General features: G+C 36.0%; 1 protein-coding gene across 6 annotated transcripts in view; it reads left to right on the top strand.

The window, feature by feature from the left end:
* The window catches only part of NAALADL2 (N-acetylated alpha-linked acidic dipeptidase like 2), a 1,351,869-nt gene that overhangs the window by 1,000,399 nt on the left and 337,270 nt on the right, over positions 1-14,200 (top strand). For all 6 annotated transcript variants that reach the window (XM_084769006.1, XM_084769005.1, XM_084769007.1 and 3 more), the window contains one exon: positions 628-747. In XM_084769006.1, coding sequence (XP_084625132.1) covers positions 628-747 — 120 coding nt within the window. The remainder of the gene's footprint in view (positions 1-627; positions 748-14,200) is intronic.

Below are 14,200 nucleotides of genomic sequence, written 5' to 3'. Positions count from 1 at the left end.
CCATGGATACAAGACACTGTGCTCTTTCTCCTCACAGTGTGGTGTCAACAAGCTTCAGCATTCAGGACAGGGGTCATACATGCAAAACCCCACCATTGAATTGCCCCTAGCTTTAGTGCACACAGTATTCATGACAGTTTTATAAGATAATATCTTCAGGTTCACAGTTCTGAATTGTCTAATATTCCTTAAAATAAGATTTTATTTGTGCAAAATTAGCTGACTTCTTCACAGGGACAGTCTGTCAACACTATCCAGGGAAGCACACCAGTGTTGGCCTCTAATTCAGTGACTATAACATTAGGCACTGTCATTGAAGAAAATTCCCACTCAGGGTTCTCTAATTCAACCCAACATTAATCTAACCCTCCAAGTCTTTTCCTGTTAAAATGATTATCTCACAAAGTGATACTTTAACAGTTGGTTCATTCTGCTTAAATGAATAAAGCAAGAGTGGAAAGAGAGTTTACATGCAAAGGAAGGATTATCTTTAACACGGCACAATATTTTACAACATGTTTCTGAAAAAGGTTATAATTTGACCTCACTATGTTTGTCACCTTAATAAAGAAGAATCTGCTATTTTAATTGCAGTAATGGTATAACTTTTCAATTTTTTTATTTTAGGATTTTGCGAAAATTCTACAAAAAAATGCTGTGGCTTACATCAGCCTCCAGAGTCCCATCCGGGGCAACTCCAGCCTGCATCCAGTGGCCTCTCCTTCTCTCCAGCAACTGGTAGTAGAGGTAAGATAGACCATGTGTGAGGGGAATAATATTACAAGGCTGCATATTCCTGTATACATTAATACTTTTGGTTTCTTTCGTTTAATTATTCCTAAAATGACTTATAAGAATTTAAATTTTAAAAAAATGGCTATTACTGCGTTGGTTTGTTTGTCTTATTGTCTGCTGGATTGCTTTTGTGAAGGAGCCTCCCCATGTAACAATGATTGGTGTAGAGCTCATGTTGTAGACCAGATTGACCTTTTCCTATGATTCCCCTGACTCTGCCTCCATGTGCTGAGTTTACAGATGTGTGTCAAAATGCCCAGCTTTTCTTTTACTCATCAATATTCCCTAAACTTACTTTATTACGCTCTGAAAGTTTTCCCTGATTATGTATGTGCATATATGTAAGAAATTGTGAATTGTTCTGTGATAGGTAAATCAAAACGTAAGTTTATTTGAAGTCAAATGTCTCTCTTAAATTCCAAACTCGACATTGGGGCCATTTCTGTGGAAACTTGGCTATTTTGACATTTCTTCACACTGGTTTGTACTTTTGTAAATTCTGGAATGGTCCTAGATTTTTTAACAACATTATGATTATTCCTGAAGACAGCAGTACAGCAATAAATACATTTAACATATGTATACAGTATGAGCACTTGAGAGGCTGAAGCAGGATCATGAGTTTGAAGCTAGTGACGGCTACATAGTGAGACTTTGAAAAACAAACAAAATGAAAGGAATTTGATTAAACCTTTGTGGAAAAGGAAAAACGATTTCAACAAAGTGTTATGAACTGTATAGTTCATGCCATCTCACTACGACTAGTAATTTCTCACATACCTCAGGAATTTAGCAGGACACTTTTCTGCTTTGTCAGTTGATCTCACAGTTACATTTTCACAGCTTACTGTACACAAAGTTTTCTGTGTTGCTTCTCTGTATGAAGACAGGCAGTCTATTACTGGGGTGCAGTTTCTGTCGACCCCCAGTCTGTTGCCACACATTGGACTGGCCTTTAAGGTGCTGCAGAGTTTCCATGGAGCACCATGGGAACTGACCTAGACAGAGATCATAAAAACTGACTTGTGTCACCATTATTCTTGATTGAAAGGTAATGCAAACTAACACTTTATGACTTTAATAAAATATTTTCTAGTTCGATCGTTTTCATTGGCATTTCTATATGTCATGCAATAAAGACATTGAGAAAGATGGTATGGAAAAGGGTGTACATTTAAGAGCAGATGTACCCTAGTGTGCATGCCAGGAATTTTATCTGGATTCTCATCAGATTCATAAGGTATCCACCAGTGGAAATGACCTGCATGTCTCCCCCCTGGGGAGTTGAGATATTTCTAAGTAAGTGAATGACCAGGAAAAAGAACCCAGGTAATTAGAAATAGAAGGACTTCGTTTGTTTGTTTGCTTTTGTTTTGCATATCTAGGGATTGACAATGAGATATTGCACAGCTCTAGATTTAAACATTAGATATAATATTTTATGATTTAAGGATTTCATGCAGGCACACAATGTTTTCCATCATATTCGCTACAAACTCTTTCCTCTACTCCATGCTCCATCCCTTTCCTCTTAATTCACAACTCTATTCCACTTCCTATTATGTATTTTATTTTTTCATAACCCACTGAATACAATTTGTGCTGCCTGTATACCTCTGGATTTGGAGCTATCAACTAATCCATGGGCAATCAACTAAGAGGCCACAACCATAAAGGAAAATGACTATTTGTGCTTCTTCCCAGAACTTATTCTGTAGACCGGGTTGGCCTTGAAATCACAGAGATTCACCTGCCTCTGCCTCCCTGGGTACTGAGATTAAAGGCATGTGCCACCTACTAACTGGCTGATATTAATACTTTTTAGTCCTCAAATATTTTAAGAAATTGATGTATATTTTCGAACCATAACCTACCTCTCCCTTTTCTGTGTGTTAATTGCCTCAGTGTACCAGATGAAACCACAGAGAAGTAACTTAGAATGGCCGAGTGCATGTGTGCTTTATATATATATAAAAAAAAAGAGTGGCAAAATACACTCAAGTATTAAGTGCTAACGTATTAATTAAATAAAGGTTCAATTATGGATTTTGTTAGTTGTTTCTAGTTAGTCTTCAGATTCTAGAAGCATAGTTCTCCTGGAAATTCAGGTATGTTGGAGTAATAGTGGCATCATTTTGTCCAGCTGTTTATGACATAGGAGCAGAATTGTATTATCACAGGATAGACAAATGACAACTTCAGCTGACACAGCAGTAGTTTCTATAGGGAAGGTGTGCCAGACACCGTCCTACCATTAAGGTCTGATTGTTCAAGCAGCCTCATATCGTGACTGATGTTTGGGATAACAGTATCATATGAGATTTTAGTGAAATTTTTATCAGTGTGCAAAACAATTGAACATTTTTTTATTATTATGTAACTATTTTTTCTTTTTTAAATTTTTTTTATTAATTTACACTTGTTACATCTCAATGGTTATCCCATTCCTTGTATCCTCCCATTCTGCCTTCCCTCCCATTTTCCCCTTATTCCCCTCCCCTATGACTGTTCCTGAGGGGGACTTCCTCCCCCTGTATATGCTCATAGGGTATCAAGTCTCTCCTTGGTAACCTGCTGTCCTTCCTCTGAGTGCCACCAGATCTCCTCCTCCAGGGGACATGGTCAAATATGTGGCATCAGAGTACGTGTGAAAGTCATACTCCACTCTCCACTCAACTGTGGAGAATGTAACTCTTTTTAAAAGGCATTATAATTCTAGAACTTTACTTTATATAACAATTTAACTAAGTTAGCCTGCTACTAATATTAAAAATTATTTTCAATTTTCACATTCACAAACATTTAAATATGTAGTCTGTGTATATGTTTGTTTGCTTGTGTGTGTGTCTGTCTGTGTGTTTGTGGGTGAATCTATTTGTGCATGTATGTATACTTAGTTCTTCTAAATAAATCAATGTGAAATTTAAATTCTATTTAAAATCTAAATGTACTGTAGAAGACACACAGATCAGAGACCTTGGCTGATGAAACATAACTGACTTCAGACAAAATATTTTATAGCATTATGGCTAAGATGCCCTATGTTTTTATGGCAAATAATGTTTTTAAACATTCATATTCAATACTAATACGGATACACCTCTGATTCTATACAGCTTTCCTCTCTCGGGGTTTGCAATCATCTCAAACAGATTACAGATAGTACTGATTTTGCCCTTAGGAGAAAATTGATAAATCATGTAGTAGTCACTGCTCTGCACATCTCAAGTAAATAAAAATGAAATTTCTGAAAGCTTATTTTGGGAAGGCATTAAGCATTTATACATATGAAAGTAGTTAATATAGTCATATACTATTCACATAATGTTTATTTTTCTTTTTCTTTGGAGACAGAGTTTCTCTGTGTAGCCTTGGCTGGCCTGGGCTCCCTTTGTAATGCAGGCTGGCCTGAAACTCACAGAGATCCATCTGTCCCTGCCTCCCTGAGTGTTGGGATTACAGGAGTGTGCCACCATGCCTGGATCACATATTACTTTTAATTACTTGACAGAAGCTGGAAAAATTGTAATGAAATTTAAGTGCACACACTGATACTGCAAATCTGCAAGGTAGAGGAAAATTTCACAAAGCCTTCTTAGAGTTAATAATGATGGTTTTCCGGTTTGTTAACTCTTTTAATTTTGTTTTAGTGTTTTATGTATAATATGTTTTGGTGGTTTGAAAGAAAATGCCTCATATGTTTGAATGCTTAATCATCAGTTGTTGGAACTGGGAAGGATTTGGAAGTGGGCATTCGAGGAGGTGTAGCTTTGGTGGAGGAGGTGTGGCCTAGTTGAAGGAGGTATGATTTAATTGGAGGAGGTCTTTCCTCGAAGGTGAGCTTTGAGGTTTCTACAACCCATGCCAGTCCTAGATAACTCTCTCTCTACTTCATGCTTGTGGAGCAGATGTGAGCTCTCACATACTTCTCCAGAGCCATGGCTGCCTATTAACCTCTCTGCTCCCCACGATAATGGTCATGTATTCACCCTCTGAATCTGTAAAAAAAAATCCCTCAGTTACATGCTTTGTTTTATAAATTGCCTTGGTTATGCTGTCTCTTCACAGCAAAGGAAAAATTACTAAGACTTAAGGTTTTCCCCCAAAATATGCTGTGCAGATGCACCAAATCACATACTTAGTGGAGCCAGTCCAGACATGGGCAGCAATACTACTTCCAAATTCCCACAATGGGTTGGAGAGGTCATTACTCGGTGAATATTGATTTTAAAAACTCAAGTTGTATATGAAATTAATTTAAGTGTTGCAGAGCACAGTGAAGCAGATGAAATGCCCCTATTGTCCAGGAGCTGAGGTTTTGCTAGAAATGTAAATCATGCAATAATATCTAAGAGAAAGGTATGAGTGTGATTTATACTGCAGTAGAATACATGGGAAAGAGGCAATGGGACTGGCTGAATTCCAATACATGCATTATAGGACAGTTGCATAAACATGAAAGGACTCCAAATCCCACTCAAAGACCCAACCTTCAGACATGTTAGCTAGCTCCTATGATACCAAACTACTAGTTTCTTTTCTAACTTGCTAGAGTAATATTCTTTTTCACTTTTTAGTTCAATTTAAGTGTGCTGCTAATGTGCTAATGATAGTCACTCCCCTTTAACTCCCTGTGGCTGGAGGTTACTCCTCCTACCCATGTATGCCATACTTTTCAAGGGGTCAAAAATCAAAAGAGGTCCTGGGAGGGATTAGCTCAAATGCTCCAGTTGGCAAAAAAATAAAAAAAATAAAATAAAATAAAATAAATAAATAAGTAAATAAATAAATAAATAAATAAACCTAACTTAAAGAAAGAAGAGGTATTTATTAGCATTTTCTTGGTTCAGTGTTCTGTTGTCATGATATCTAATAAGTAGATATATCCTAATACACATACTTACAGCTCTATGGTAATAAATAGGTATTCCCTAGGGATAATGTCATGGAAAGAGAACTTCAATAAGGAATAGCATCAGCTAAAGTATCCAAAAAAGGAAGTACTGCATCTTGTAGTAACAAACATCAAATTTTGGGGGCCACATTGAAACCTGACTACATTCTGGGGATATGTATTTCACAATGCAAATGTTACCAAATCCAGAACCAAATAAACAGCTTGCAACTATTGTCAGATTTCTTGTATCTCCTTACTGTATACCTGTCTGTTTTATGTATGGGTATGAGTTGAGGAATCTCTCAAACAGAACTTACTGCTTTTTCATGTTAGTTCTAGTCTCTCACTATTTGACATTTTACATGCCTACATGATAGGGTATGAGCAAATTTTAAATGAGAATTGATTAAACATGGTGATGTTTAGCATGCTGACATTTTGAGACATGGAAGATATTTTTCCTTACTGAAAACCTTCCACATCATTTAGAGAAATCCTGTATATTTTACTGTTAGAGCATTTGAAATGTATCCAATCTAAGTGGATCAAAGTCCTAAACAGGCACACAGAACCTTTGGCTTAATTAAGGGATTTTATTGCTATAATAAAATGTCATCAGCTAAAGCAACATGGGGAAGGAAATGATTTATTTCCCCATTCATCTTATAGGTCCTCCCCTGAATAAACCCAGGACTCTAGGATGCATGCTTTGAAATATGTTTGTTATCCTGTCTTCACACAAATGCCCTCATTTTATTGTGTCTTTGTAACATTATTTTCAATACATATATTTTACAAATGGTCACTTCTAATATCTTTGACCAGCGATGGGGGTTTAATACATGAGGTTGTTCAATGTTTGGGCAAGCATGACACTCTGCACACCTTCAATGCTAAGTATACCTCTGTACTAAATACAGTTTTACAGTGTGATTTTACTTTTGCTTTATATTATTCATTTGTAACAATGCACATGATTTTTATGTATCACATTTTAGTTAAGTTAACTTGTGTATATAGTTACCAGAACTGGATGGCAGGAGGTGTGATGGGAGACATATATAGGACACAGTCTTTTTTCTTTCTCACTCTGTTCTTGATAATATAATGGGCAGACTAAAATTAAGCTTGTTTTTATTATCATTTGCCATAAAAGAATAGACAAATGTGCTGCTATTCTTTGTCTTTCATGACAAATTATATAACTATTGTTTGCATTTTATTCTCTATTTTGTTGGTTTATTGATGGTAAAAATTATTTTCACTTTTTTGAACTCATGAATTCTGATACTGTTCAGTGGATTCTACTTAATTTGTCTTTTTCCCCCCCTTTGGGGCTTCTATTACAAGTCAACTAAAATAACCGTACAGGCTAATATACTGATTTAAAATCTGCTTTACACTAACTTACCACTTCATTAATGCCTTCCATTTAAAATTGTAATTATATTGGCAAGACTATTTGTCTCCTAGGTTTACAAGGCTTTGCTCTGTGTTAAGGGCCAGCAGTCTCTCAAGTTTATTACTGTTTTAAGAGGTTTTCTGTTCCGTGTACACTGACAATATGTAAATCCCTTTTTATTTAAATCTAGATACCAAGGGAAGTCTTAGATCTGTTTGAAACACTGAGATTCATAAGACAGCTTACTAAAATGTTTGAGTTGTGTAGCTGAAGAGAAATTCAAACAATTCGAGGTATTAGCAAATTAAGCTTGAATTCATCCACACAATCATAATTAATGCTCCATTATTAAAATGGCTTCAGACAAGTAATTTTTTTGTCTGTGGTTCTTTATCCTGGACATTAGCTTGGCAGAACTTCAAAGGACAGCTGTTCATTCAGGGGAGGTGTTAGTAACCAGCGTTGTTGGCAAGCTGCATGTCTGTGTTTAACTACCGAGTCATTAATACAGCTCAGCACATGTTTCCATTTTATGAGACAAAATTCACTCTAAGGATTTGTTATGGTTTATTTTTCGCCAACTGCACAGGTACTATTTCTTACATGTTTGAAGAATCATCAGTAATATCATTTTGCCATTTGTCCCACACACAGCTGTGAGGGTTGCACTTAACATCTTGACTATTTTGTATTTTTATGAGTAATTAAGTGAATTTAAGTTTTATGCTATAAAAACAAGTGAGTGGGAACACTCTTTAACATTGTAAATTTGGGATCAATTCAGTGTCTCTTGAGAGTTTCCTTTGATTATTGTGACTTCACATTTTCAAAGGCTGTTGTAATAAAGACAATTTGCCTTTGAATGGTTGGCTTGGTCTTGTTCTAAAACAAAGTAATTTGATTTTGTAAAGTAAAAAAAAAAAAAAAAATCAATGATAGTGGTAAATAAATGACCAAATAATTTAACAATAATGTGGCCTTGATTTAAATAATTTCCCCTTGTAGGTTTCTAGGACCCTCTGGTCCTTCTATTTCCCCATCTTCTATATTTCTCTTACCTAGAGTACCAGTAGGGTGTCCTCACATGTACCCTGAACTCCTGGTAAGTGAAGACTTTCGAGGGACATGCCTTTTGGGCTAGTACCCAATTATAAGTTAGTATATACCATGTGATTCTTTCTGCTTCTGGGTTAACTCACTCAGTATGATCATTTCTAGTTCCATCCATTTGGAAGAGGTCCCCCTTAGTCTTAGACATAGGGGAGGAGAATAGAGAGAAAGCGGGAGGGAGGAACAGGAGGATACAAGTGATGGGATAACAATTGAGTTATAATCTGAATAAATTAATTAAATAATAAAAATAATTTCCCCATTATGTTATAAAAGAAATTACTCTCAACTAAAAAGCTCAGGGAGTAGATGAATAAGATGGCCTGCCCCAAACCTACCCCCTTCAGAAGCTTATCTTTTAAGCACTGTGGAAGAAATTCTTCCCCCAGTTCAGACACTACTGACATTTAACTCCTCTGAAAAAGAGAGTTGGATTTCCTTAATGGTGTGACTTATGACAGATCAACCACAGGCCAGGGCAGGCTCCTCTCCTGAGACTATTTGTGCAAAACAAATTTCAGTTGACGAGTAAGGAAAAAAGAAAGCTAAAGGAAGAGCAGGAGAGCATATGATATGTTCAAGTATATTGTCTTAAATTGTCAAAGAATTAATATAAAATGTTGTTGGATCACTCCTTCCCTGTGAACAGAAAGTTCACCTGTAAATGAACAGCTGGAAGCATCTTGGACCTGACCCCAATCCTACTATAGCTACCTTTGTTAGCCAACTCTTCAGTTACAAATTATCATCTTAAGATGAAAATGATAAAATAAGTTAAACTGCAGAATATCAAATTATTTTAGTCATGATTCACCAATTCTCTTGTGGGCCAAGATAGCAATTTTCCATGTATCTCTAGAAATATATAAAGAAACAATTTCATTGTGGCACAAGGAAATTCTCAAAGAAGAAGAATTACATTCAGATACACCAACCTTGTTGACATGTTAAGAAAGAGATTAAACATTTTTATTTGTCATTTCTTCTGCCTATATTTAATTGAATACTAAATTATTCATAAAGTACCCTTTATTTGTATTGCTTTCTTTGGTTAGCTTTTATTTTTTTCTTCTTAGAGTAATATTTTTTTACATAACAAAATATGTGTCAGAATATATAATTTAGATTTTATCCAGAGTACAAGAGCAATATGTGAAATGCCAGTAGTAAACCTGTGACTTATTCTGAAATTCATTTGATTAGCTTTTATAATGTATAAGGAAGCTTGAAATATTTTCAGTTCTATTGGTTATATGGCTAAATGCTTTCCTGTTTAACATTTGCATACATACACACACACACACACACACACACACACACACACACACACACACATACACATAAAGACTCAAAAAATCCTGGCTCTAAATCCACAAACCATATATAACAGTGAAATATAAGAAACTATGAAGATTTTAGGTAGTTTGTTGTTGTTATGCTCTCTAGGGCTACGTAAGCACATAAATATGGTGGGTTGGCATAGGCATTTATTTATGATAACCATTTCTCTCAGAAATAGATGTAACTCATTCATCAATGCTAATAATTGTTAATTTAAATAAAATAGATTATGAATGCAGTAGGTAGGACTGGAATAAATGCTTCAGTGATTAACAATTAACAGTATGGAGTACACTTACAGAGGACCAGAGTTCAGTTACCATCACTCACGTAAGACAGCTGACAATTTCTATTAAGACTGGTTCTAGCGGACATTGTAAGTATTGAATTAACATACACAAATCAACAATGACAACAAAAGTGTACCCATATAAGAATGAAATAAATTATTATTAGAACCATGGCAATAGGTAAGACTGAAATGAGCATTGATCTACTGATAATTATAGGGAAACTTACAGTTGTGAATCATAGCATCAAAGGTAGAACCCTATTCCAAAGAGACATCTTTTTTTAAAAGTCTAGAATCATTTATGTTGAAATTTTGAAATGAAATGAAAGATATTGATCAACTTTTGAAATAATTTTAATCAGATATAACATAAACAGTTTTCAAGCTTTCTATAGTCAATCTTCAGAAAGCTTACTAAGTCACATATCAATAACATTCAGTAATTCATCTTAGATTCTGAAAATTGTAAGCCATTGCATAATCTCCATCAAGGTAACATATTCCTATAAAATCCACAAAGATGCTTGGGATTTTTCTTTCCTACTATAAATAGGAATCTATGCAAAATATCATGTATATAAACCAGTCCTCTTTAAACTCTTAATAATACTTAATTTATTTTTTTACAAAACATGAATCTTTTGAGTGCCACCAGGTCTCCCTCTCCAGGGGACATGGTCAAATATGAGGCACCAGATTACGTGTGAAAGTCATACCCCACTCTCTACTCAAATATGGAGAATGTTCTGTCCATTGGCTAGATCGGGGTAGGGGTTTAAAGTTTACGGCCTGTATTGTCCTTAGCTGGTGCCTTAGTTTGAGCGGGACTCCTGGGCCCAAATCTGCCTATCATAATGTTCTACTTGTAGGTTTCTAGGACCCTCTGGATCCTTCTACTTTGCTATCTCCCATGATTCTCTCATCAAGATTCCCAACAAGATGTCCTCCCCTCTGTCCCACTTTCCTGGTAAGTGAAGGCTTGCATGGGACATGCCCTTTGGGCTAGAAGAGACTTGACAAACTATGAGTATATACAGGGGGAGGAAATCCCCTTCAGGAACAGCCATATTGGGGGGGAATAAGGGGAAAATGGGAGGGAGGGAAGAATTGGAGGATACAAGGGATGGGATAATCATTGAGATATAACAAGAATAAATTAATTAAAAAAATTTAAAAACATGAATGCTTTAAATAAAAAAAATGCTGTAATTAATCACTGACATTTTTACTGCCCCTAGGAGCTCTGCAAGTCATACCACCCTAGTTACACACACAGTGACACTGTTACAAAGTGGGAAGTTACCTGCATATTTTCCTGTGAATAACAGCAAATATTTTATTACTCAAAATACATTGTGTTATAATATGTGAAATGATAAATCAATATGGAACATAAAATACATTTAATATGCTAACTACCCTTCTGTAGATCTTTAATTTTTATAAAAATATTTCACATATGAATGCTATTATTTCCTAACATTATATATATATCACCTTTTTTGACTAATTCTCTTTTAAAACATTTTTTTCAAGTTTTCATTACAATACTGCTTCCACAGTATTAAAATCCTTTTTTCATTCAGCTAGAAATCTTAATAGTCAGGAAGCTATCATTCCAAATACTGTGATCATATATTCTGCTAAATGCTGTAAGCACAAAGCCACCGTTACAGTTACCAAGTTTTAAATGATGATTCTTCAGTGGTGGCATGCAGAAAAAATCAAGTGTCCCTTATTCTGCCTCTTGAAATCTCCTGAGGCAAGTAGCATCGCCCCACCACCAGGAAACACATGCATAATTGTCTCATCACATGACAGCCTTCCTGTCTTCATTCTAATCCCAATTTCAAACATGTATATGTAGAAGGTTTGGTCTCAGCAAGTTGTAAAGTTGTTTTTATATTGTAAAATGAGGGCTGGTCAATGTTTGATTTCACACTGTATAGTGCCAAAGAGAATTTCTTCCTAAGACCACAATGCTGAAAGGATTTAAAGAAACAAAGTATATAAGTGACATAAATGTCCTCAGTAGACAAGGTACAGTAAGCACAAGATAGAATGACCTCCCAAGTTTATTGGCATCCAGATGCTGAGGTAAGTAGAAGTCAAACTCCATCTAAAGGCAAATCAGATTGAAATTTGAGGTATGAATGTAAATGACTTTTTTGCAGGAGAAGTTAGTATCCCCACAGTGACAAAGACACACCTGCTTCTAAGAGGCCCTACTCAGTGTTCCTTAGGAGATTAAGGCTATAGGGATTGTCACAGCCTAATGTCTCTGCTGGCAAAGTGCTGTTCTGTCACTGCATACGCAATTGGCATATCTGTAACATTCTTGAGTGCACACATATTCTAATGTTCAGCAGTTGAGGTCCTTAACTTAAAGAGGATCTGATAAGGTTCATACCATTTCTGAGAGGTAAAAGCTCATTTCATGCTATGACATTTTTCTGATCAGGCATTATACCCTTTATGGGAGTGGGAGAGACTCAAAACATCAAGCTTCAGAACTATTAGGAAACATTTTAGCTATTATACAGAATTGTCATTTTTCTAGACTATGGGGGCACCACTTGATCTACATATTTAACACTTTTACAGAATAAATTCCAAAGCATACAATTTCAGAGTCAAATAATATAGTCTATATGGTAGCAAAACATTTTTACTACACTTTTCACAATTATTGGCAAGTATGTAATTTTATAGATGAACTACCACTTAACTCATGTTTGTATATACTGAACAATTGAACAATTGAATAAATATTAACATACCATCGAATAATTACAAGACATATAAAGATATAAATAGCTACTGTCCAGTTGAAGCCTTATCATTTTCTCAGACAGAAAAAAAAATAAACCCTACATTCTTTTTGTAAATATTGTTTATTAATTTATTCATATTACATCTCAATTGTTATCCCATTCCTTGTATCCTCCCATTCCTCATTCCCTCCCGCTTTCCCCCTATTTCCTTCCCCTATGAGTGTGACTGAGGGGGACCTCTTCCCCTGTAAATGCTGATAGGGTATCAAGTCTCTTCTTGGTAGCCTGCTGTCCTTCCTCTGAGTGCCACCAGGTCTCCCCATCCAGTGGACACGGTCAAATATGGGGCACCAGAGTTAGTGTGAAAGTCAGACCCCACTCTCCACTCAACTGTGGAGAATGTCCTGTCCATTGGGTAGATCTGGGTAGGGGTTCGAACTTTACTGCATATATTGTCCTTGGCTGGTGCCATAGTTTGAGCCGGACCCCTGGGCCCAGATCCGCCCTTCATAATGATCTACCTTCTTGCTGATAAACACTAGACTACAATAATTAGAACCTAAAATGTTACTAAAATTTTCTAAATTTTTTGGCTTGGGGTTTCGAGACACGGTTTCTCTGTGATAGCCTTGACTGCCATGGAATCGCCTTGTAGACCAGGCTGGCTTCGAATTCACAGCGATCCACCTGCCTCTGTCCCTCAAGTGCTGGAATTAAGGCATGCGCCACGACGCCCAGCTCAGATTTTCTAAATTTTTTAATTGAAAGTTTTTTCATATAATATGCCTTAATTACAGTCTGCCTTTCCCCAATCCTTCCAGTACCTCCTCAATGGCCTCCCCACCCATATCCACCCCTCTTTGTCTCATTAGAAAAAAAGAAGGCTTCTGGAAGATAATAATAAAATAAAACAAAACAAAAAAGAATGCACTGGAATATGATAAAACAAACAAATCAATAAACAAGAGACAAAAAAAAAATCAAATATAAAGACAGAGCCCCATTCAATCTCTTTCAGGAATAAGATAAAAAAAAGAAAACTGGAAACCATAAAATATGCACAAAGTACCTGTAGGGTAAAACAAAAGGAGAAAATATTAAGTATATATTATCAAAGACAAAATTAAAAGAAAAACTTATTTCATAGTGCCCTGATATAAAATTATGAGACAAGGGTTCACTTTCTGTTGTTCATCTACTTCTGGGCAAGCAGTCGACCATTAAGAGTAGTTTGTTTCCTGAGTGAGACTTCCATGGAGAGAACTAAATTTTCATTTGCAAATGGTTCACTCTTTTCAGGTCTAGGTTCCCATCTGGTGCAGACCCTTGGTGGTTCTGTGCATGCTGCCTCAATCTATATGCTTTCTTCTATAAGTCTGCTGTGGTTCCATAGCATTATTCATACTCTTTGGGTCTTGCACCTTTTCTGCAGGATTCCCTGAGCCTGAAAGGAGGGGTTCGATATACATATCCCATTTAGGGATGGGTGTTCCCAGGTCTCTCACTCCTTACAGATTTTCTGTGTGTCTATTTATATATTCCAATCTGTTATATGAGAAAGCTTCTCTGATGATGGCAAAGCAAAGCAC

Source organism: Acomys minous (assembly GCF_964271855.1).
Source record: "Acomys minous genome assembly, chromosome: 19".
NCBI classification, from domain to species: Eukaryota; Metazoa; Chordata; class Mammalia; order Rodentia; family Muridae; genus Acomys; species Acomys minous.
This window is presented reverse-complemented; position numbering and strand designations above follow the sequence as displayed.